General features: G+C 38.6%; 1 protein-coding gene across 1 annotated transcript; it reads left to right on the top strand.

The window, feature by feature from the left end:
* Positions 1–20,713: 20,713 nt before the first annotated feature.
* Positions 20,714–22,373, top strand: LOC113052492 (uncharacterized). The gene is made up of 2 exons (XM_026216913.1): positions 20,714–21,040; positions 21,141–22,373. Exon 2 carries the CDS (start codon positions 21,200–21,202, stop codon positions 21,935–21,937), a length of 738 nt encoding a protein of 245 aa, XP_026072698.1. The 5' UTR covers positions 20,714–21,040; positions 21,141–21,199; the 3' UTR covers positions 21,938–22,373.
* Positions 22,374–22,624: the final 251 nt, after the last annotated feature.

The following is a 22,624-nucleotide window of genomic DNA, read 5'->3' as shown; positions in this document are numbered from 1 at the left end:
AGCGCTTGGATTCAATAATTGCCTGGAAATGCGCATATTTGAGTTAATATTTGCTCTTATGGGTAACCATGGTTCATTTTCTAAGCAGCTCCGCTAGAGTCTGCACCTGTGGCTGTGGAGTGCTCTATTACGCAAAAATAAATAAATAAATAAATAAATATTCCCTGCTCAGGTAGACTACATTCTAAGACTGCAATGCATACAATCATATGCAGGGTTCCCCAGCATCAGGGTAGGTATTATTGCCATTTTATAATCACACACGGTGTTGAATGCTACAGTCGTGTCAGATCATGTCACTGGACTGGACTCTCTCGAACATCGTCATCACAACAGCGGAATAATGTAAACAAGAATTAATTGTGGCTAGTCCGCGAAACGCAGTGGAATCGTCAGTCATCAATCAGGGAAATGTGCAAGTCTGTAAATTAAATCCCGAACGGATTAACCATTTGTTATGCTACAAATCACATATCGAAGGACGTATGAACATGATGTGTCATTCTCCCACAAACATTAATCGTTTTTGGGACAAAATCCAAGGACATCATTATTGTAAGGACATCGAACCGCTGTACCGGGCCAAGTGCGCAACCGGTTGGCAATTTGATGATTTGTCTAGAACAATGAAATTGCTTATGCACCTTAAAATCCAAACGTTTTACAAGTAAGGGTGTCCGTTGGGTTTCTGTGCATGTGCTTAACTAAGGTAAGAGTATTTTTGCAGCAAAAAAAAAAAAAATAAAATAAATAAAAATAAAAAAATAAGGTAATTTACCCAGTCTAAAGTGCTGGAAAATTAAATGTCTCGGAAGTGCTTGGATTTACTCAAGGCCGCAAGAACCCTGGTGTACCTTCTTGGAAAAACAGAGGGCGACGACTAACCATCCTCCGAAACCATCGGGAATCATTAGTGAGAATTACTAGCTGCATCCGATCTTGAGCAGCTGACTCGATGAGCATCAGGTGTGTTCGAAAATGCAAACCAATCGCAAATCTGACTGAAGCAGTGCATACCGGGTAGAATTGTCCGACTAAGACTGCGCCGACGCACATCACCGTCACGCGTGCCATCAAGTATCGCAAGAGTGTTCGAGAGCAGCCGGCTGATTCAGCCTACACTTCTCCAGAGTGACAGCTGGAGCGCCGATGACATACAGCTGTTCACGATTGGCCAGACTCACCACATGACTACGTTCACGTGTGTTTCGGGGTTTATTCAACATTTCAGTCCAAAAAATGGCCACAAATCTGCGTTAGAAGGTAAGAGCGTTCATGTAGTCAGCTGTTGCATTGAGTCACGTCATCAAAAAAAAAAAAAAAAAAAAAAAATCAAGCGACCTTATTCTTGAAATACATGGCACCGTATTAAGTAGTGTTGAGTATCTGTGCTCACAAAATGTTCTGAAACGCCTGCGTATTTGACAATCTGGATTTTATTGCTTCATAGTGATAAGTATGTGATTATAGTCATGTCTGTTTCTCCTCATGAACCGTTTTTGGACAGGCTTCTGAAGCAGAGTAATGTTTTTAGCTGATCTACAACTAAATATAGGAGCGTTGGTTATAACCAGTGGATATTTTGTACTACGTACATTCAATAATAATAAAATACGACACTGACCGCAAGGGAAAAAGGAGAATGAGGAGGAGGAGGAGGATAAGAATAATGAGGAGGAGGATAAGAAGAATGAGGAGGAGGATGAGAAGAATGAGGAGGAGGATGAGAAGAATGAGGAGGATGAGAAGGAGATGAAGAATGAAGAGGAGGAGGAGGAGGAGGAAATGAAGAATGAAGAGGATAATAAGGATAAGGAAGAGGATGAGGAGATGGAAAATGAGGAGGATAATAAGGATGAGGAGGAGGATGAGAAGAAGGAAATAAGGAGGAGAAGAATGAGGAGAAGAAGGAGATGGAGGATGAAAAGAATGAGGAAGCGAATTAGAAGGAATGGAGAATGAGAAGAATGAGGAAGGAACTGCTGCTTAGAGAAAACCCACACTGCTACGTTAAAAAAAGGGGGGCCTGCTGTTTTGTTAATGGAGATGGAGAAGGCAAAGTTGAATGAGAAGGAGATAAAAAAAATAAAAAAAAAAAATTATAAAGGAAAAGGGGCTGCTGTTTTCTCCTGCTGGGAGATTATCCCTTGCCGCGATACCTGAGGGGGCCGCTGTTATCCCTCAAGCGAGGGACGAACTCCCCCTCAGAAGAAAGGGACCTGCTGTTCTCTCCAGCTGGAGAGAACACCCTTTGCTGCTATGGCTGCAGGGGACTGCTGTTCATCCTTCAGAAGAGGATGAACACCCCTGCTACTTAAATGGAGATGGAGAAGGCGAACTTGAATGAGAAGGACATGAGAAAGGAAAATGAAAAATAATAATAATAATGATAAAGGAAAAGGTGCTACTGTTTTCTCTCAAAGGAGATCACCCCTTGCCGCGATACCTGAGGGGGCCGCTGTTACCCCTCAAGCGAGGGACGAACTCCCCCTCAGAAGAAAGGGACCTGCTGTTCTCTCCAGCTGGAGAGAGCACCCTTTGCTGCTATGGCTGCAGGAGACTGCTGTTCATCCTTCAGCAGAGGATGAACACCCCTGCTACTTAAAATAAGAGGGGACTTGCTATTCTCTCCCTCGCTTTAGACAAGAGAACACGCCTCTCCTACCATAGGCTGCTTAAGGACTTCTCCATAACATTATCTTTCTCTTTTGCAGGAAGGAAACAAGGAAACGCTACTCTCCTACCACTCATACCAAGCTCAGGGACATGATGCTCGTTTGCGGTTCTCCCGCTGGAGAAAATACCCTCGCTGCTATTACCAGCTACCTTAATTATAGAGGGGCCCGCTATTTTCTGCCTCATAAGAAGGGAGATACCCCTTCGCTAGCTAGTAGGTTACATTAAGGATATCTCAATAACACTGTCTTTTCTCTTTGCAGGACTGGAACAAGGTTGGTTTTGGGGGTTCTTCTTCAGGCCGTAATACTCTCTTTATGTTTTGGGGGTTAATGTTAAAGCTCTTGTATGTTCAATTATTCTGGGAGCAAGAACCCCCATAAGGAATCATACCGCCAAAGATAAATTGTGTTCAATAAACTCAAGTAAACTTGCCAAAGTGGTTCCTGTCTGAAATCGAGCGCAGCGTCAGTTCAGTCAGGCCACAGAGGCAAGGCTGTGAACAGCTGATGCGGTCAGCTGTCAAATCGCTCCAATCACCACATCTCTCCATTTAGACACGGGACATATATATACGTGCCACTACTGCTCGGTAAGTATGCTCAACGACTCGCAACCCTCCCTCCCTCCCCATTATATGCATGAGCACATTACTGGGCACCTTCTGGCTGTTGTCTTGTTTGTTTCAGATCACTAAGGCTTCCAAAAATCTTAGCTGGCATGGACCTCTTTGCAGAGAGACACCCATCTTCATAACCAGGCTACAGGATAGACGTACCACTGCCACATCTACATGATTATCACCGTTTGCTTAAAGACTTTATTAAAGTCTTAATTATTATGTATTTCTAAATTCATGGTTCTGGGGGGTTAATGTTAAAGCTCTTGTATGTTCAATTATTCTGGGAGCAAGAACCCCCATAAGGAACCATACCGCCAAAGATAAATTGTGTTTAATAAACTCAAGTAAACTTGCCAAAGTGGTTCCTGTCTGAACTCGGAACTCTGCGAGAAATCTCGGAGGAGGAGCAGACAGGAGGAATCTCTGGGGATGAGAAAGCTGGACACACGAAGGTTAAGGACTCCATACGAACAACAGGAAAAGACTGGAATATATAGGGAGACTAATGACACTAGAGTTTCTGCACCTGGTGCAATAAACAGGAGTTAAATTACTGAAAAGACAGGACCAGACTTGAGGAATTCTATTGCCTACGGTGAAGTACCTAAGGGGAAGTGAGCCCACTAGTGGACACCCAGGGAAACAGAGACTAGACAGTGTGACACAAAGTCTCTAGTTTAAGGGTTTAGGTGATCCTGGGCCAAAGGAATGCCTTAGCATCCTTCCTTTCATGATAAGGCTGAGGATTTATGCATTGGGGTCACCACAGGGTTCCTGGCCATTTGGTCTTAAGTTTGGGGAACAAAGATAAATATTTCCTGCTGTCCTGATGTCGCTGGTATGAGATTAGACAGGCACAGAAGGGAAAGGAGGGGGTGACATCTCCTTTAGCCATCTTGGCACCATAGCTGTGTTTTATGATGTAGTAATGGTTCGATGGGGAATCGTTCTGAAATGTGGATGCGGTGTTGTGTTCTTTTAATGAAATGGACTGTTCAAGGATAATCCTACACAATGTCCAATAAATGATATTAATATAAAATATTGAGATATTAAGATATTATCTTAAAATATTAAGATAGTATGTATTTTCTAAAATGCTGCTTTTATGTACTATAATTTTAGAAATATTTACTTAATCTGGGAATCCCTACTGCTCCCTTGTGATAAAATATATCATACAAGATGTGAGTAATGAAGATGAGTAAATTATTATTATTATTATTATTATTATTATTATTATTATTTTTAACCTGTTAACTGTCACTTACGTTTTTGAAGATAGACATAAATGTGCATGATACAAACATAAATTTGTATAATTCATGACTGAAAACATTTTGTAACATGATTTTGATGTGCAATTTACATGGTAATGCAATGTCTGATTTTAAAATGGGTTTTGAAGGATGAATTTTGAGATTTTATGTTTTCAAGTGATATATAACTTCTGATGATTTCTAAAATGTGATAGAGAAAAAGGCAACGAGGAAGTCTTTTTTTTAAACAAAGGTCAAAGCTCCTTTTGTAATGTAGACTTCTGATGGTGCACTCTTGTCATAAATTCATCTATTACTTTTCCTACATAATTTTTAACAAATTGGTAAAATATATATTTGGGAGTCTTAGACCTTTCCAACGATATATAGTTTGTCAAGATTAGATTAGATTCGTTGTAATATAGTATAGTCAACGTAGGCGTCCCGTATACGGGACGGGGTGACATTTAACAGGTTAAATGATTTTCACTTGATACAGACAATATAGACATGAATCTGTGATTTTGCCACAGCTTTTAAGACAACACCTATTTAACCTCCAATAATTGCCCTTTATTAATGTTTCACTCTGCTAAAAAAAAAATAGTTAAATTGGACACTTGTGCATGTGCCCTCTCTGTTTAAATAGATCAGACCTTCTCCAGATTTTAAGTGCAGCACTAAAATGTTTCCTATAGAGTAAGAAATTTAAAAAAAAAAAAATAAATAAATAAATACCACCGTAAAAGGGTGATGAGGATTATTCATTTTTCATCCAGATCATCACATGCCTAACTACAATGACATGTAATTTGCCAATGCAAATCTGTAATGCTGTTCCACGACAAAGCTATGAAAACAGAGGAGAAGGCTGAAGCCGGACTGAGCTGTGAGCAGGCAGTAAGTCTGAAAGGTAAATAATGGCTTGCTCCATTACAAGCCTCCATAGGGAGAAGTGTGTTTTAAAGCCCCGTCTGACTTATCGATCCAGAGCCAAAATTGCACACAGGTCCCTAAATACACACAAATACTTGATACTCACTGTTGACTCATTTAATTAGTTATGGTCACAGGGGAAGCTCAGGACTCTGAACGTGTCATCATCACCGCATCTAAAAAACACAGAGAGACATTAGCAATATTACATTAATTAGTTGACTTGCATTATTACTGTGAGTTGGGAACAATGAAAGGACCCTCTGACGGAAAAAGTGTGTAACACAAGGCCCATCCAGGATACTGATGTTGTGGCTTAGTGAGCTTTAAATCCAAACAGGTCTTATGGAATATTAACTGATTAATTAGCATTCACATCACTTGTGCAAAACATGCTTAATTTAATTGGACGCAGCAGTTTTGAGTGCTGGAGTCTCGGTGATGTAAATTGTGACATTTAGAAAATTGAGTCTCTAATTAATTGCTGATTAAAACATTGTGTGAGAATGAGGAAAGTCAAATTAGTACTTCTATAATTTTATCTACAGAGCTAATAAGGCAAAATGAGTCTTTTTCACTTTAAAATGCTTGTACTTAAGAGATATTATGCATTAGCAAATATCTGTGGACATTTGTATGTGTACTTCTATTTTATTTTATTTTTTTCTCACCTCGAGCATTAGGGTAAATCCTGTTTGAAGTGAACAGCCAGTTCATTGCTCATCTGGTATCTTAAATTATTTGTCCAAATGCATGCTGGCTGACAGCATCAAGTGTCATTTGCTGAACATCTTTCTAGACTCCAAACTGAACTGATTGAATAAGCAGCGGTGTCGTGACATACAGTACATGCACACTATACCAGTATCAGTCAATTCCCACAGGCCTCCTTCAGTGATGTCATGAGGAAAAAATATCTCTGCTCTCTGCAAAACTGACTCAACTCTCTTGAGGATTGAGAGCAAAAAAAAAAAAAAAAAAAAAAGGATATATTTATGTCATTAGTTTACCATTTTTATGTCTTCATTATTACAATGTTATGTCTTGGACATTTTATGTTGCTCCAGAATTTAAATTTCAGTCACACCCATCTTTCTCCAAATTATTTTCTTAGTCTCCCCCACATTCTTTAGTGTAGATAGATAGATAGATAGATACTGTAGATAGATAGATAGATAGATAGATAGATAGATAGATAGATAGATAGATAGATAGATAGATAGATACTTTTATATAATTTAATACTTGCATTATACTATACTTGCACACACACTTTTTTACAATTACAGTCCGAAGATTAATAACTTAATTTAAATACTCACAGCACAACAGCATTATTTCATCACGTTTGGTGCCTGGTTGAACTGTATTATGGGTCATTTGTGAACAAAATTCAGGTCGTTGCACACCATACACTCTTAAAAATAAAGGTTCCATGGGGAGGGGGGTGGGGGGTTCACAGCAAAGCCATACTGTAGGTTAACTATTTTGTATTCTTCGTAGATCCTTTTGTGAAATGGACAAGTTTCTTGCAGTGTTAATTTTGACACGAAATTTTAATTTAGTTTTGGTCTTAGTCTTTTGACTATAATTCTTTTTAGTTTTAGTCAAGTTTTAGTCAACTGAATTGTTTTAATTTTAGTCTTATTTTAGTCGACTAAAATTGCTTGGTATTTTAGTCGACTAAAATTGCTTGGTATTTTAGTCGACTAAAATAAGACTAAAATCAATAACAGATTTACTAGACAATTTTTTACAGCTGGTATAGGAAACAAACTTATAAAACACAAATTCAACTTTATTTCAACACAACTGTGTCTTTATTGTGATATTGTCAACAAGTAGAACATTATAAAATATACTAAACATTAGTATTAATCAAATGTATGTATCATAATATTACGTATTAGTATTGTGCTCTCATCTAACAAAAGAATATCGTTGTGAAATTACATTTAAGAAAATGTCCAGGTGGCTCGTCTGTAAATGTCTTTTCAAATTGGTTGTGTTCTTGGCACGAATGAGCGCTCCGCGTGCTTTACACTTTGTTTTGTTTTGTTCGTCGTCAAACATGAAGTGAGCTGTGGACATTTTGTCGCTCTTTTAGACATCACCTCTTCGAATGCCGACTTCCCGGGAGCTCATTTAAAAACTGAAAACCTTCGCTTCACGTCTCAATAAGTCAGGCTCGGATTGGTTCTCTTCTCTCATGCAGTCTCGCTTGTTCCGTTTTGCCGGTTCTTTTGCTCATTCCTCGCATCTCTCCCGTCTGCTGATTTGATTTTCGTCACAGTCTATTTTCGTCTCGTCCTTTATTCGTTGACGATAATGTCAGTCAATTTAGTCATAGTTTTAGTCTCCATCAGTGCCTTCTTTTTTAGTTTTCATTTCGTTTTCGTCCGCAAAAATATATTCGTGACGAAAATAATGACGAAAATATTTAGACAACGAAATTAACACTGGTTTCTTGGATGTTCCCCAATCTGACCCCAATCTGACCCAAGATGGCGCCTGTGTACTGGGCCAGCCGTCTGTCGCTCTTGTGGTTGCTTGTCTGGTTGTCTGCTCTATTTTTAAACTGCTACACGCTCTTAATCTACGACCGTCAAGCACTTTTGGATAATCGCAACTCGGTTGCGACCTCTTTCACAAACACTTTGGATGTGCACTGCTCCTTTAACAAGACCGATGAGCCGTTCACATCGGCTATCCCGGGACATATCCGCCGGTGGCCCCTCAACATCCCGCGGAAAAAGCGAAGGAGGAAACGAGGAAACCGAGGAGGATACTTCGTGAAGCTGAAAGCTCATCTGCGGGCTGGCTTTCTCTCTGATCCTTCTCACGAATCGTTTTACGGTGGCTCTACCACCTGGCGCCCACTGGACGTGGCATACCGGTGGCTTCATCATGTTCTCCCCCTGCACCCGAGCCCTGTCTCTCGTTCCGGTCTCCACCGAAACGGCCTCGGCTCCCGACGTCAGGGAGTAACTCACAGAAATCTACACGCGCTGGAAAGAGCGTCCTCGTCTCCTGTTATTATCTCTCCACCAAAGATGGCATTATTAAATGCCCGTTCCTTGGTGAATAAGACCTTCTTATTAAACGACTTTTACTCAGCTCACAACTTGGATTTTATGTTTATCACGGAATCCTGGATAAAGGTTGGTGATCTAACTCCGTTTTCTGATCTGATCCCTGATGACTGCACATTTTTTAACTCTCCTCGTCCGAGTGGACGCGGGGGTGGCATAGTAACAATTTTAAAGAACTCTCTCTCTGCACGCTGTCGATTGGTCCCTGGAACGGCCTTTTCAAGCTTTGAAGCTCAGTTTCTTCACTTGGACTGGAATGGTCCTGTATGTCTAGCGGTGATTTACCGTCCTCCGCACTGCACTAAGGATTTTATACAGCATTTCACTGAACTGATCGGCAATATTGCCACAAATTACGATAGCTTTCTATTGGTGGGCGACTTTAATATCCATGTCTGCTGTCCGTCTAACCCCTTATCACATGAGTTTCTTAATATTATCGATGCTTTTAATCTATCCCAGTGGATCCGTGATGCTACTCATATTCAGGGTCATACGTTGGATCTTGTACTCTCATATGGGCTTGATGTGACTGATGTTGTGCTCTCTGATTTTATGATCTCTGACCATAAGCCTATATTATTCGCACTGTGTCTTCCAGAGCTCTCTTACTTTTCAAATACTACTGTAAATCTTTCTCGCTTCTACTCTCCACAGTTTAGCACAAATTTCAACTTGTGTTTTGCTGATTGTTGCTCACAGTTGCACTTAACCGTTATCTGACTTGGATGCTGATCAACATCTTAGCCTCTTGAACTCTGCCTGGCTTAAGGCAGCAAATGCAACTGCCCCCCTTAAGCCTCACAAGCAAAAAACTAAATCTATACTGTGGCAAAACTCTGATACCCGTCTCCTAAGACAAAACTGTAGAAAGGCAGAACGTAAATGGAAAAAAGACAGGCTGCATATCTCTCTTCAATTGTTCAGAGACTCTCTTACTTCATACCAGTCTGCAGCTAAGTCTGCAAAAGCTGCATACTTTTCTAACATAATTGAATCTAATCACTCTAAACCTAAGGTTTTATTTTCAATTATTCAGTCTGTTACCAATCCTTCTGTTAACACCTTGCCTGTGGCCTCTGATGCTCTCTGTGAAAGCTTCTTGAGATATTTTAGTGACAAAATTACTAACTTAAGACTTGGTGTCTGCCCCACTTTAACTTTAACCATCTCTCCTATCATGTCATCTTCATCTGCATTTTTGGATGCTTTTGAACCCATCAGTCTCCAGGAATTGAAGGAGGTGATTGACAATCTTAAGCCCTCATTCTGTTCTAGCGATATCATTCACCCCAAATTATTAAAATTAATTATTGATTTGATTGGGCCAGGTCTGCTGTCTCTTATTAATAAGTGTCTCCAAACTGGCTCTGTTCCTGCCGACTTTAAAGTTGCTACAGTCACTCCTCTTCTCAAGAAGCCTTCACTGGACCACACTGTTCTAAAAAAATTTCGTCCAATTTCTGTTTTGCCTTTTATTTCAAAAGTTTTAGAGAAAATTGTGCTGAATCAACTTCAACACTTTTTGACCAGTAATTCTATTTATGAGGTTTTTCAATCTGGTTTTAAATCTGCTCACAGCACTGAGTCCACCCTTTTGAGGGTGTTAAATGATATTTACCTCTCCACTGATTCCGGGGACTCTGTGGTTCTTATTCTTTTAGATTTATCAGCCGCTTTTGATACCATAGACCACTCCATACTATTATCTAGATTAGAGTCTTGGGTAGGTCTAAAAGCAAATGCTCTGAAATGGTTTCAGTCATACCTATCTGACAGAAGGTTTTTAGTGAAACTGGGAAATTTTTTCTCTTCCCCTACTCCTCTGACCTGTGGCCTTCCACAAGGCTCTATTTTAGCTCCCTCTCTTTTCTCTCTGTACATGCTGCCTCTGGGTTCTATCCTAAGAAAACATGGTGTGTCTTTTCATTTCTATGCAGATGACACTCAAATCTATCTTTCAGTTAAGAAAAACAACTCCACTGCGATCACTTCTCTTCTCCAATGTTTAGAGGAGGTGAAATTATGGCTAGCCCAAAATTTCCTCTTCTTAAACGAGGCCAAGACCGAGGTAATTATTTTCGGTCCTAATGACAACTCTCAGTGAATAAGCCCTGAGCTAGATAGTTTATCCGTTTTTAGATCCTCACGGGTGAAGAACCTAGGTATTACTATTGACCAACACTTAAAATTTGATAGACATATCTCTTCTGTTATTGGATCCAGTTTCTATCAGCTTCGTTTACTGTCTAAAATTAAAAACTTTCTCACTCCAAAAACTCTAGAAATGGCTGTTCATGCATTTGTTACATCGCGTCTAGATAACTGCAATTCTTTATATTGCGGTATATCTAAATCTCAAATTGCACGACTTCAGCTAGTCCAAAATGCTGCAGCCAGACTTCTTTTAAACTGTCGTAAACATGAACACATAACCCCAATTCTCAGATCCCTTCACTGGTTGCCAATTTCTCAGAGAATAGACTTTAAAATTCTCCTCTTCATTTATAAATCCCTTCATAACAAAGCTCCTGTCTATTTATCTGAACTTCTTCATCCTTATACTCCAACAAGAAACCTACGTTCCTGTGACCAGGCTCTGTTGGTGGTCCCTCGTGTTAGGCTAAAGCGTAGAGGGGAGCGTGCATTTGCAGTGGCTGGGCCACGACTCTGGAATACCCTGCCTTTAGAGATCAGACTGGCCCCTTCCTTGTCTATTTTTAAATCCTTGCTAAAAACGTTTTTATTTTCCTTAGGGTACTGACTACTGTGTTATGCTACATTTTGAAATGGGTGGTTTTAAATTTTTGTCTGGTCTATTTTATTTTTTATTTATTTTCTATTTATTTATTTTTTTATGTATATGTAATATTCTTGCTCTTATGTAAAGCACTTTGGTCAGCCACGAGGCTGTTGTAAATGCGCTATACAAATAAATTGAACTTGAACTTGAACTTGTTAAAAGTTCTTCGGAAAAAATGTAAAATAAATAAATAAATGAACGCATTGATTCGCTACAGAAGGCCTTTTTCACCCACCGGAGACACATTTTTTTTTTTTTTTTTTTTTTTTTATGGATGCGCTTTTTATTAAAATTCTCGACTGATGCAGTGCGACACCTGCTGGGTGGCATCAAACAGTTTGAAAGATTAAAGACAATTTTTAAAATAACTTTGACTGGATTCAACTGAACAAAGAAATCTTATACACCTAGGATGACTTCAAAGTGAGCAATTTTTTTTTTTTTTTACTAACCTTTTAAGTCACTTATATGTTGGTTTCAAGAGAGAGACTGGAAGATTGCCGTTTGATACTGGTATCTCTGTTCCTGAATTGGACAAAGAAAAGGGTTACACAGAAGACGGAGAAGTGTGCTGACATCAAGCACATCCGAGTACAAGAGGGAGATGAAGGTTTGTGTCGAAGTGCCAGAATCAATAGGTACATCAAAACTATCGCTGATACTTCACTCTCCCTTTCCTCTATTTTATTTATCTCTTGTTTATCTCCCTCAGCACATAATGCCAGAAAGCAAAAATGCTGACAAAAATCTTCAGCAACTACAGCATTTTCATTTATCTCTCAAATAAGATAGCCGGTGCGTAGCTGCAGAAGTCTATCTGAAGGAAGTGCTTCCTGACCTCCCCTCAAGCCCGACACACTCAGTCTTGCATGGCTTGATGTAGAAGTGAAACATCATGACCTCCTCTCTGTCAGACAGAGAAGTATTTGTTTCAGCTTCATCTGAAGATGAATCGAAGCGAGGTGCCCTTGACAGGGTCATGGAAGTGTTGATTTGCCATTTCAGGAGCCTTTTAAACATAAAATGACCTAGTTGTAGCCATGGGAACCCCAGTGCAGCCGCAATGCAGCCAGTCAAAGACAAGGTGAGATTTATGGCCAAAAAAACACTCAATACAGCAGCAGTTCAACAGCATCTGCCAAAATCTTCCTGAAACTGCCTCAGACTCCTGATATTTATTACTCAAAGTCAGCATGAAAAGGATTTATCCTTACAAAGTTGTTTAGCCCAGATGCATGTTATTGATCGTATTGTCAATAATTCATCCATGGAATTGTTTAGTGTTAAAACTTCTCACTAGTGACGTACACCAAACTTTTCCAATCATTTAATCTTCATGACCATGCCCATTTAGTGACCATTTACTACAGTCTCCAGCAAAATAATATTTACTGTAAATACCGTATACTTCCTACATTTTTTGCTTTATAAAAATAATGTTTACTCTCAATAGAGAAGAAATAATCTGTCGCTATTTTGTTACATCTCAACTTAAAAGCTAATTCACCATGTAGTTAATTTGTTCAATCTATATTTAATAAATCGTTTTTGTGTGTTTATGATGCTTCTACTAATGCAAATCATTGCTTTGAGCCGTGAAATTAACCCATGATGTTAAGAAGAAATATATTCCAGCTGAAAATATCACCATCACATTAGAGGATTTTATGGCACATACAGTATAGCCACGCAATTCTGTAGGTGCTCTGCTGTATTCGCGTTCTTATTTGATCAATTATTCCCTTCAGCAATTTTTGTAAATAATAATGACACACGTTATAAACTGCTTGTTCAATGCAGCAGTAAGAATCACATGCCCATTGTGCTTCCTGAGTCCCTGCAATAATCCTTCATTCCATAATCAAAGCCAAATAAATCACATCACACTAACTTGCAATTAGGGAGACCTTTGAAATTCCTCTCTCATTTTATAAAGACTTCCACTAAAAAGAAAAAACAATAATTTTGCTTTCTGCCACTATGACCTCCCTCTCTCTCAGTCACTGATAACATCGAGAGCGGGGCTGGTCAAAAGCCAAATAGGCCCCAGTCAAATTTATTTTCAATCCAGTTCTTTTTCTGACATAAAATTGGAGGCATTAATGTTCTTGCTGCAGGATAACAGCTTTTTTATTTAATAATAAAAAAATAAATAAAAAAATAACACAGATAACAGCAAAAGAGCTGGTTTCAGCATTATAAATTGCTTAGGAGGAGTGCAGGGATCTTCAAAGTGTTGAAAAAAATACATTCAAATGTTCTATTCATTAATTTGGAGGAGATATTTGGATAAAAATAGAGCCTATTTATATAAAAAAAAGTTCTCAAGTTTCACCATTTCAGTTAGAGCACTATTGTTTTAAGGAGTCGAATCAAATAATTTAGCAGTTTGCTCTAGAGTTGACCCTTCCAAACACACTGTTATCTTGCCCATAAAGATACTCTGTATGGGTTTTCTTTTAATTGTTATGTTTAAGTGATGACAAATTTGTTGTCAAGTTTCTCTCCATAAGAGTGAAAAATACCACATTCCTTATTATTAATGAGGGAACCAAGTGATTTGCATAGATCAGAAATGAATTGACTTTTATCATGAATCTGTATCCATATTTGAATATTCCTTTGAATTGTCTCTTTTTACCCATGCATCCAAGGTAATTATTTTCATTACTATATGTAAGAGAAACAAATAGTTTAGGAAATTAAATAAATAAATAATGAAATCTGACCGAGAAGCAATGAAAATGTTATAATTAAAATAAACAATAAGAAAATAAATACAAGTGACAGCCATCGGAAACAATCAGCAAAATAATCATATTTAATTTACTTTTAATTCTATTTAAGCAGTGGTGCAGCCTTAATTTGAACACAGATGTGTCACTCTTTTCAGGATTTAATCTGTTAAATGTAAATTGCATTGATGATGATGATGATGATGATGAGGATGATGATGATAATATTTGTTTTAAAAGTGAACATGCTGAGATATTAAGGCTTTGTAAATATTCAAAGCAGATTGCTTTAATTCAATATTTAATCATGTTAAAGAGCCACACAGATGGGAAATCAAAAAATACCTGCATTACAGTGTATGATGTAGTTGTCCATCAGTGTAAACAATGTGCAAAGTAATTAAACCAAAAAGTAGACGATTTATAAAGTTATTGGCTTCTAAAGCAAGGAGTCGACTCTGAATCGCTGAAACAAGTCGTTATAGATTTCAAATCTTTTGCCCATCTCTATGTGCGTCACTAGGAACACTTTGCATAATAATCTCCGCCTACCGTCTTGGGAGGAACGGAACTCTGACCTGCCCCACCCCCCACACAGACGCTCTGGTTGGTGTGATAGCATCGTGTCGAGGAGATTGTAAAGGCAAGTTTGTTTTATTTTCACTGCCATAGAATGAAGAACAGAAGAACCAATGGCTAAAATTCATTTTTACCACAATAACAGAGCAGTACAACAAATCCTTGTTGTGTTCACAACATTTCACTGATGACTGCTTTTCTAATCTCGGTGAGTACAAGGCGGGATTTTCAAAGCGTTTGGCCATAAAAGAGGGTTCATTACCAACTTTATTTAGACCAACAAGCATCTCCGAATCACAACGCGAAGTATGATTATGAAGTTATGTGTTTGTTTTCTCCCGAGCGTCTTATCAGTATGTGTGCTGTCTGCAGCCTTTGTCTGTGCTGATCTTCATTTACAAACATGTCATTAAAATGAAGTGTAACAATTGCTGCTAATGGATATTCTGTGATAAAGTAATATATGAAAACAACGCAATGTCCGTTTTTCACGTCTCCCTTCATTATATCTAATATGACCACGCCCCCGCGCTGAACGCGCTATTTAGATTCAAACTGAAGCACGCGGCTTGAATACGCACACACAGAAGAAAAAGCAGCGAGACTGTTCAAGTTTTTTATTTTACTGTTTGCTTCGCGATGAGAGGAATAAGACATAATTCACCCCAAAAAGATGCTAACGCATTGTTTACCATGAAGTCGTGTGCGGAACAACCAATCAAAACTGACTATGTTAGTTGACCAATCAGAACACAGTATGCTACTGAAAGGTGGGGTTTAAGGAAACTGAATCTTTTGAACAGCTTCGCGTGAACCGTTTGGGGATCTCTGAGAATTGAGGTCATTTTAAAATTATATTTTTACAAAATGACAATGTTTTTTAACCTTGGATGGATTTAAACCTATTGTACAGGACTTATAAACAGTGATAGGAAGCTTAGAAATTTCATCTTACTGGCTCTTTAAGTGACATGGCATGAAAACAGATGAGAATAAGTAAATTATTTGATATGTCTATTTATTTATTTAATTACATATATAAAACAACCATTCAAAAGTTTGGGGTTGGTAAACTGCCAGTTTCATATGATCCTTCAGGAATTATTTTAATATGTTGATTTGGTGATCTACAAACATTTCTTTTTGTAATCAATGTTGAAAACATTTTTGGATGAACGTTCAAAAGATATAGTATTTATTTGAAATAGAAATCTATCTAAAGATACGTTAAATGTCTTGACCGATACTATTGCTCAATTTAATGTGCCATTACTGCATAAAAATATAATTTATTTAAAAAAAAGAGCACAAAAACCTGCACAAAAAACCTTCATATACAATTACATGTATTTACATTTACTAATTTAGCAGATACTTTCAGCCAAAACAACTTACGATTGGGGAGTACAATAAGTGATAAGTGATTCATCATAAAGAGGCAAGTTAAACCAGGTAGAGCTCATAATTCAAAGTTTCAGACATTGTTCAGAAGCTAGTCAGGGAAGGAATAAGGAAAGATAATATATAATTTGTCTTTTTTTTTTTTTTTTTTTTTTCTAGGATGCAATCAAATGTTGACAAAAGAGATTAGTTTCAAGCCATTGTTTCAAAACTTACAGGTATTCAGCATTCTGGAGAGGGATGGGAAGATCATTGCACCAGCCAAGAATGGTGAATGAAAATTTTCTGTTAAGTGATTTTGTGCCTCTCTGTGATGGTACCGCAAAAGTCGCTCACTTGTATATCTTAGGCTTCTGGGGGAGATGTAGATTTGTAAGATTTGAAAAGAAGAAGAAGTTGTATTTATTTAGCACCTTTTCCTTTTTCCAAAAAAAACATTGTATGGTGATATAATATTTTCTATCGCTGATGTAGGAAATTAATCAGGAAAGAGATAAACCAGTGATCAGAAAGGTTAGAGATGAGTATTTCATAACAGACCGTGTCAAAACCAGAGCTTAGATCAAGAAGAATCAAGATGTTTATGAACCCAGAATCTATGGACAGAAGAATGCCATTAATCACATGAAGAAGAGCAGTTTCTTTGCTATGTAATGAACGAAATCCTGACTGAAAAGGTTCAAAAAGGCCATTAGCATGTCAGATCTCAATTGTGCAGACACAACTTTTTCAAGAATTTTACTCAAGAATGGTAAATTTGAAGTTGGTCTATAATTGTCCATGTCCAGATGGTCAAGAGCGTTATATTAACGCAGCAATTTTTAATTCTGCTGGAACAACGGCAGATGCTCAACTACAGGATTATAGGTAAATCACATGGCAAAACAGAGAAACAAATAGAGACATAATTAGAGTAGCTGCTGTTCCAACCAAGTAAAATTAATTAGTTTAACCCAAGCTAAAGAATAATAATGAGCATTTGATCAGATACAACTGCATTTTTTTTTTTTGGGGGGGGGGGGGTTATTGAGTTTGTTGTCCATAACAAACAGAGATTTGGTCCTGCACATGGAATACTTAATAGTAGAAGAGGCATATGAGGATTTTGCAGCATTTAGGGCTGTACAATATTTAAGAAAATGTTTTTTTCAAAGCCAATGAGTGCACAATGAGTCCTGTTTTCCTGTACAGTCTTTCCAAGCATTGTCCCATAGCTTTCATTGCTCAAAGATCCGGAGTGAACCAAGGTGAAACGTGCAGATGGAACCAGTCAAGTTTTAACAGGAGCATATTTCTCAAGTATTTGGGAAATGGTATGACTATGTAATAGATCCTGCATATTTCAGATAGACAGATCGATAATAAACAATCTGACGAGGTAGATTAACGTCAGCCAGACTTGCTGCTGCATTCTAAATTATGTGAAGATGTTTGATTGCAAATGATGGAAGTCCAGCTAGAGTAGCATTGCAGTAGTCCAGCCTAGAAATGTCAAGGGCCAGGACAAGAAGTTATGCAGCATACTCCGTTAAGAAAGGCCTGATCTTTCTGATATAGTGCAATGCAAATCTGCATGATCGAGTGGATTTGCAATGTTGTCTCCGAAAGTCAGCTAGTCATCAAAGATTACACAAAAATTTCTGACTGAACCTGATGGGGTAATTGTTGATGAACTAGCTGGATTGTGAAATCATGTTGTAGAGTAAGAGGGAGAAATAAGAGAAGCTTGGTCTTTGCGAGGTTGAGCTAAAGCTGATGTTCTTGTTTTCGTCATCAAAAGCCATGTACCTGTGTGATGGGTCCCAGTGATTTAGTGTATATGGAGAAGAGGAAGTGCTGTGCTTTGGGTACCTCCCCTCCCCATGCAAGCCTGAAAGAACTACCTGTGAGATAGGATTCAAACCAGCAAAGTGGAATCCTGTTTTCCTGTGATGAGAGTGCAGACAGCAGGACCTGATGATTCATAGTGGCAAAAGTGGCAGATAGGTCCAGCAGAATGAGAACTGATTATTTGTAATCACCTTTTTGTATTCCACAAGGCTTCAGTGACTGACAGTAATGCAGTCTTAGTTGAATGGCCACTTCTGAAACCTAAATTTGGTTAATGCAATAGAGAGATTTCAAGGTAGAAAGCAATCTAATTACATGTAGAGTGAAATTTTCAAACAAATGTAGTGTGGGTCATTTGATAAGGAAGAATTACAGAATCTGCTCCCTTGTGGGTGGGTGTAGCTGCTCATTTCAGCAGCCTCTGACCCTCGAGATGATCTGGATCTGGATGAACGTCTGCCATTATATCTCTCATGACCCGCTGAAGCTGACTTAAACTGATGATCTAGGCCCCAGAGCAGTCAAACTGCTCTGCTTTTGGTTGAAGATGGCCTGTGCTTCTATGACCAATTTGTACTTTTCTTTTAAAATGGTTTGGGTATAGTTAAAACAACAAAATATAGATATCTGCCTCACCCTGTCAGGGGCCCTATTTTTCTTCTGCTGACATGTTGAGCCGTGGTTTCTGACCTGCCACCTCCTCTTGCTCTTCTCAACCTGGCCAAAAGGCCTCCAGTCTACAGATATGGGCTCTGGGTGAGCACTGAGCTGTCTGCTCAGTGGCCCAACCAGAACTGACAACCACCAGAGGACTCTGAAAACATCACCTTCTCTGAAGCAGAGGTGGTGGATGTGGGGGTTGGATGAGTTGAGCTCACAGCAAAGACTCCTGGAGATTGTGATGTGGATGTGAGAGATTTGGGGTCATTAAGGTCTTTTCCTTAGATAAATGTTGTCAAAATGTGAACAGCCGCATGCACAAGAAACAATAAAGAGCTGCGGTAAGAGTGCTGGAAAGATCAAAACATTTCAAAACCAATAAAAGAGATGTATTCTCTTAGTAAATCTACAGCAACTTTCCATAACAAGAGAGGTTTTGTCATGCAAAGCACAAAATTCATTGAATGATTGCCCTATGAATTCCCCTGATGGCCATGAATTCAACTGCTCCATCAGCCAAATTGTAGTATTCTTAGGCAAAACTGGCTCTGAAAGGGATTTATGCTTGGAAAAGAAACAATAAGGAAGAGTGCACAAGAGAAATTGAAGAAGAGGGAGAGAAAAAAAATCTGTGCTTTTGAGTTCTGCAACTTGCAGTGTCACATTCTTCACCTCAGGACTGGTGAACACTTGACTCGACGTTGTCGCGATTCCTCCAATTACTCCTGACAGCCTTCCCATTTGTGTGGGAGGTGGCTCACCCCTGAAGTGCTCGGAGGAATACCAAGGCACCACAACATCAATTATTTAGTCCATCTTCCAATTCACATACTGCCTCAGTTTTGTCCCATTAGAAATAAAGTGGCTGAATAGATGGCCATGATGTAGTGTCATGTAGTGTGGGCATATTTGAATAATCTTTTTGATATGATCTATATGGGTTGAATGTGGTTTTGCAAAAAAATTCAGATGTGGTGTGAGTTTGATACATACAAATTAGGTTGAAACTGAATCACCATGTGGTGTGATGGGGGAGAGTGACACAGAGTCTGAATGAAAAGTGAATAGACTAGAGATATTAGATCTCTTTTAATACATGGGGTCAATGCAGGCGTAAATGGATCCCGCAATCACTAAAATGACATCTGGGTGTTGCATATGTAGTGTAAAAGATAACATGTTCTGATGCATTCCAGAAAACAGTGAAAGACCATCTTCTTTTCTGTTAATCAGTCATTGCGGTAAAACTTCAGTCATTGCACTTTATGGGCTCCTTCAAATATACATTATAATAAAACAGCTGTGATTTGGGCATAAATTAAGTTACAGATGAAATTTCACTATATAGTAATGTTTTATTTTCTTTGTTTTTCTTCACCAAACAAATAGAAAATATTTTTTATTCAGCAATGATGCATTAAACTTGATCAAAAGTGACATTGAAGAAATTATTGTTTCAAAGGTTTTCTGTTTCACAAGAAAAATGCCACTCTTTTGAACTTTCATTCATCAAAAATGAATTTAAAAAAAAATGCACCATGGTTCCCACAAATTATTAAACAGCACAACTGTTTTAAACATGGATAATAAGTAAAAAAAAGTATCTTGAGCACCCAATCAGCATATAACAATGATTTCATAACAATCATGTGACAGGTTGGAGTAATTCCAGCTGAAAATTTAGCTTTGCCATCATAGGAATAAATTACATTTTAAAATATAAAAAGTGAAATCTTTTTTTTTTTTTTATAATGTTCCACTATATTAAAATGTTTACTATGTTTCAAATAAATGTCATCTTGGTGAGCATAAGAAACTCCTATAAAAAATTAAAAAATAAATAAATAATAAAAAATGCAAACCCAAGTTGTATATCCAGACATGACTGAATATCTTTAGCATGCTGTATGAAATAGCACAGATTATTCACACTGGTTAAAAGTGCCTGCTAAGTCAATAAATGTAGAACTTGTGAAGTGCATGTATCCAAATTTCATGTAAAACATAATAAAATACAAGACTATCAAGCTTTCCCATCAATGAGTTACTGTTAGGCTTATGTTTAGTTTTTGATGTGTTTTCATTGTGTTTTCAGTTTATCTGTTCCCCGTGACCTAGTTTTACTTTGGCACCTAACTTTAAGTAATTTCATACACCTGTGTTTGATTATTTAACTCATTAGGTATTTTGTTTGCGCCCCTATAAATAATCTCAGTTCCTTAGTCGGGGTCCTCTCTCATTTATGTTATGTTAGTTTTTGTGAATGCTTGAGTTACCTTGTTAAAAGACTTTCCATGGAGCTTCATTGTGATCGTTCATTCGTTTCACCAACCCGTAACAGAAGAACGGACCTAAAAACAAGATGGACTGGGCTGAGGACTGGTTGTGCTGCCCACGACAGGGTGGTTGCCCTCTGGATGGAGGAATTAATCAGGCTTAGCCATGAAGTGAGCTGGCCTGATGCCTATTTATGTGTCTGTTTTCAGTTGGGACTGGACGAGAACACTATTTGTTGACTTATGCCTATTTTTGACTTCTGTTTGATAGAGATAAACAATTCTCATCCATTCCCTTCTGAAAACCATTGGGCCACACCAGCTCACCCGATGTTGAGATCCTCCACATGCCTGGCTATTGGATCAGACCATACCTATCCTCCTGTGCTTTCCCGAGCACAGAGGTGGGTTTCTAACAGTGCTGACCTGGGGGAAAAGGTTGCAGACCCTGCTCTAACATCTGTCCGGTCAGCACTGATATCTTTTTTCCCGTTCCAGCCCCCTGAACCAATCCCATCCTCAGTTCAGAACCCGCGGCTACATCATCCGCAAGCTCTCTGCATGTACCTTCGTCGAGTCAGCTGGCTGTTCCCAAGTCAGGCCCACTGGCTGTTCGAGAGTCAAGCCCACCAGCTACGCTGCTGTCAAGCCCACTGTTTGTGGCTCTCTCAAGTCCACTGGCCACCCAATTCAAATATAACCAAGGGAGGAGGAGGAGGAGGAGGAGGAGGACTGTTCACATCTCTCATCCCTGCCCCAGAACTTACTCCAGTGTTGGCCCAAGCCCCAGAACTCTCCTGCTCCTCCAGAGCGCCCTCAAGTGCCCGCTCCTCCAGAGTGCAACCCAGGATTCCTTATTTTCCTCAAGAAAATTTGGAGGGGGTCCATATACCCATGGCCAAGCCAGCTAAGGCCACAGAGGATCCACCTCCCGAGTCCCCTGATCCACCATGGACTCGTGAGTCCCCAGCTCAACCATGGCAACCTGAACTGCCTGCTTTGCCATGGCTTCTGGAGCTCCCTGGTCCTCCATTGGGCCCTGCCCTCTGTCCCCGATGGTATTGTTAAGATGCGGGACACATCTTCCGGAAAGGAGTTAGTAATTTTAGGGTTATGTTTAGCTTTTGTCCTGTTTTCATTGTGTTTTCAGTTTATCTGTTTACCTGTTTACCTATGACCTAGTTTTACTTTGGCTCCTAATTGTAATTTCGCACACCTGTGTTTGATTTACTCATTAGTTCTTTTATTATGGTGAAACGGGCCCCAGGCTATAGAGGATGCTGCAGGAGAGAGAAGAAAAACGTTTTATTATTGTTATCAAAACTAATGCCTTAGTTACTGGTGTTCATTGCAGTGGCTGAATCAAATGCATGTTACCTGAGGTTTTAATACTGCTACAAACAGAAAATGCAGTTTCTCTCACTTCTGAACAAATGTGATATTACACAAAAGAGACAAAATCATATGTTTGGTTTTGAATAAACTTTAAATCCCTACATTAAAAAAGCGATTATTCTGAATCTATTAATTGGGCATCAATGTAAGTATAGATACACATCCATTAATTGGTCTCAGTTAAAATTAGGTATGGGTTTTATCTAGTAAAACAATAAATAAAAAAGTATAATAGTGACCTTTCCACATCAACTTTGAAGGAAATAAAAATAGTACTAATAGAAACGTGATTAAAAACTATGATATATATATAAAAATTGGATAGCGGAGGAAAGTAGTCAAAATTAAAAAATCATTTAC

This window comes from Carassius auratus, chromosome 32 (genome assembly GCF_003368295.1).
Source record: "Carassius auratus strain Wakin chromosome 32, ASM336829v1, whole genome shotgun sequence".
NCBI lineage: Eukaryota > Metazoa > Chordata > Actinopteri > Cypriniformes > Cyprinidae > Carassius > Carassius auratus.
The sequence above is the reverse complement of the archived record's forward strand: the minus strand, read 5'-3'. Positions and strand labels throughout refer to the sequence as shown.

Excerpts from the sequence above, each read along its gene's own strand:
- LOC113052492 (XM_026216913.1), top strand. The coding sequence starts at position 21,200 with ATGTTGAGATCCTCCACATGCCTGGCTATTGGATCAGACCATACCTAT.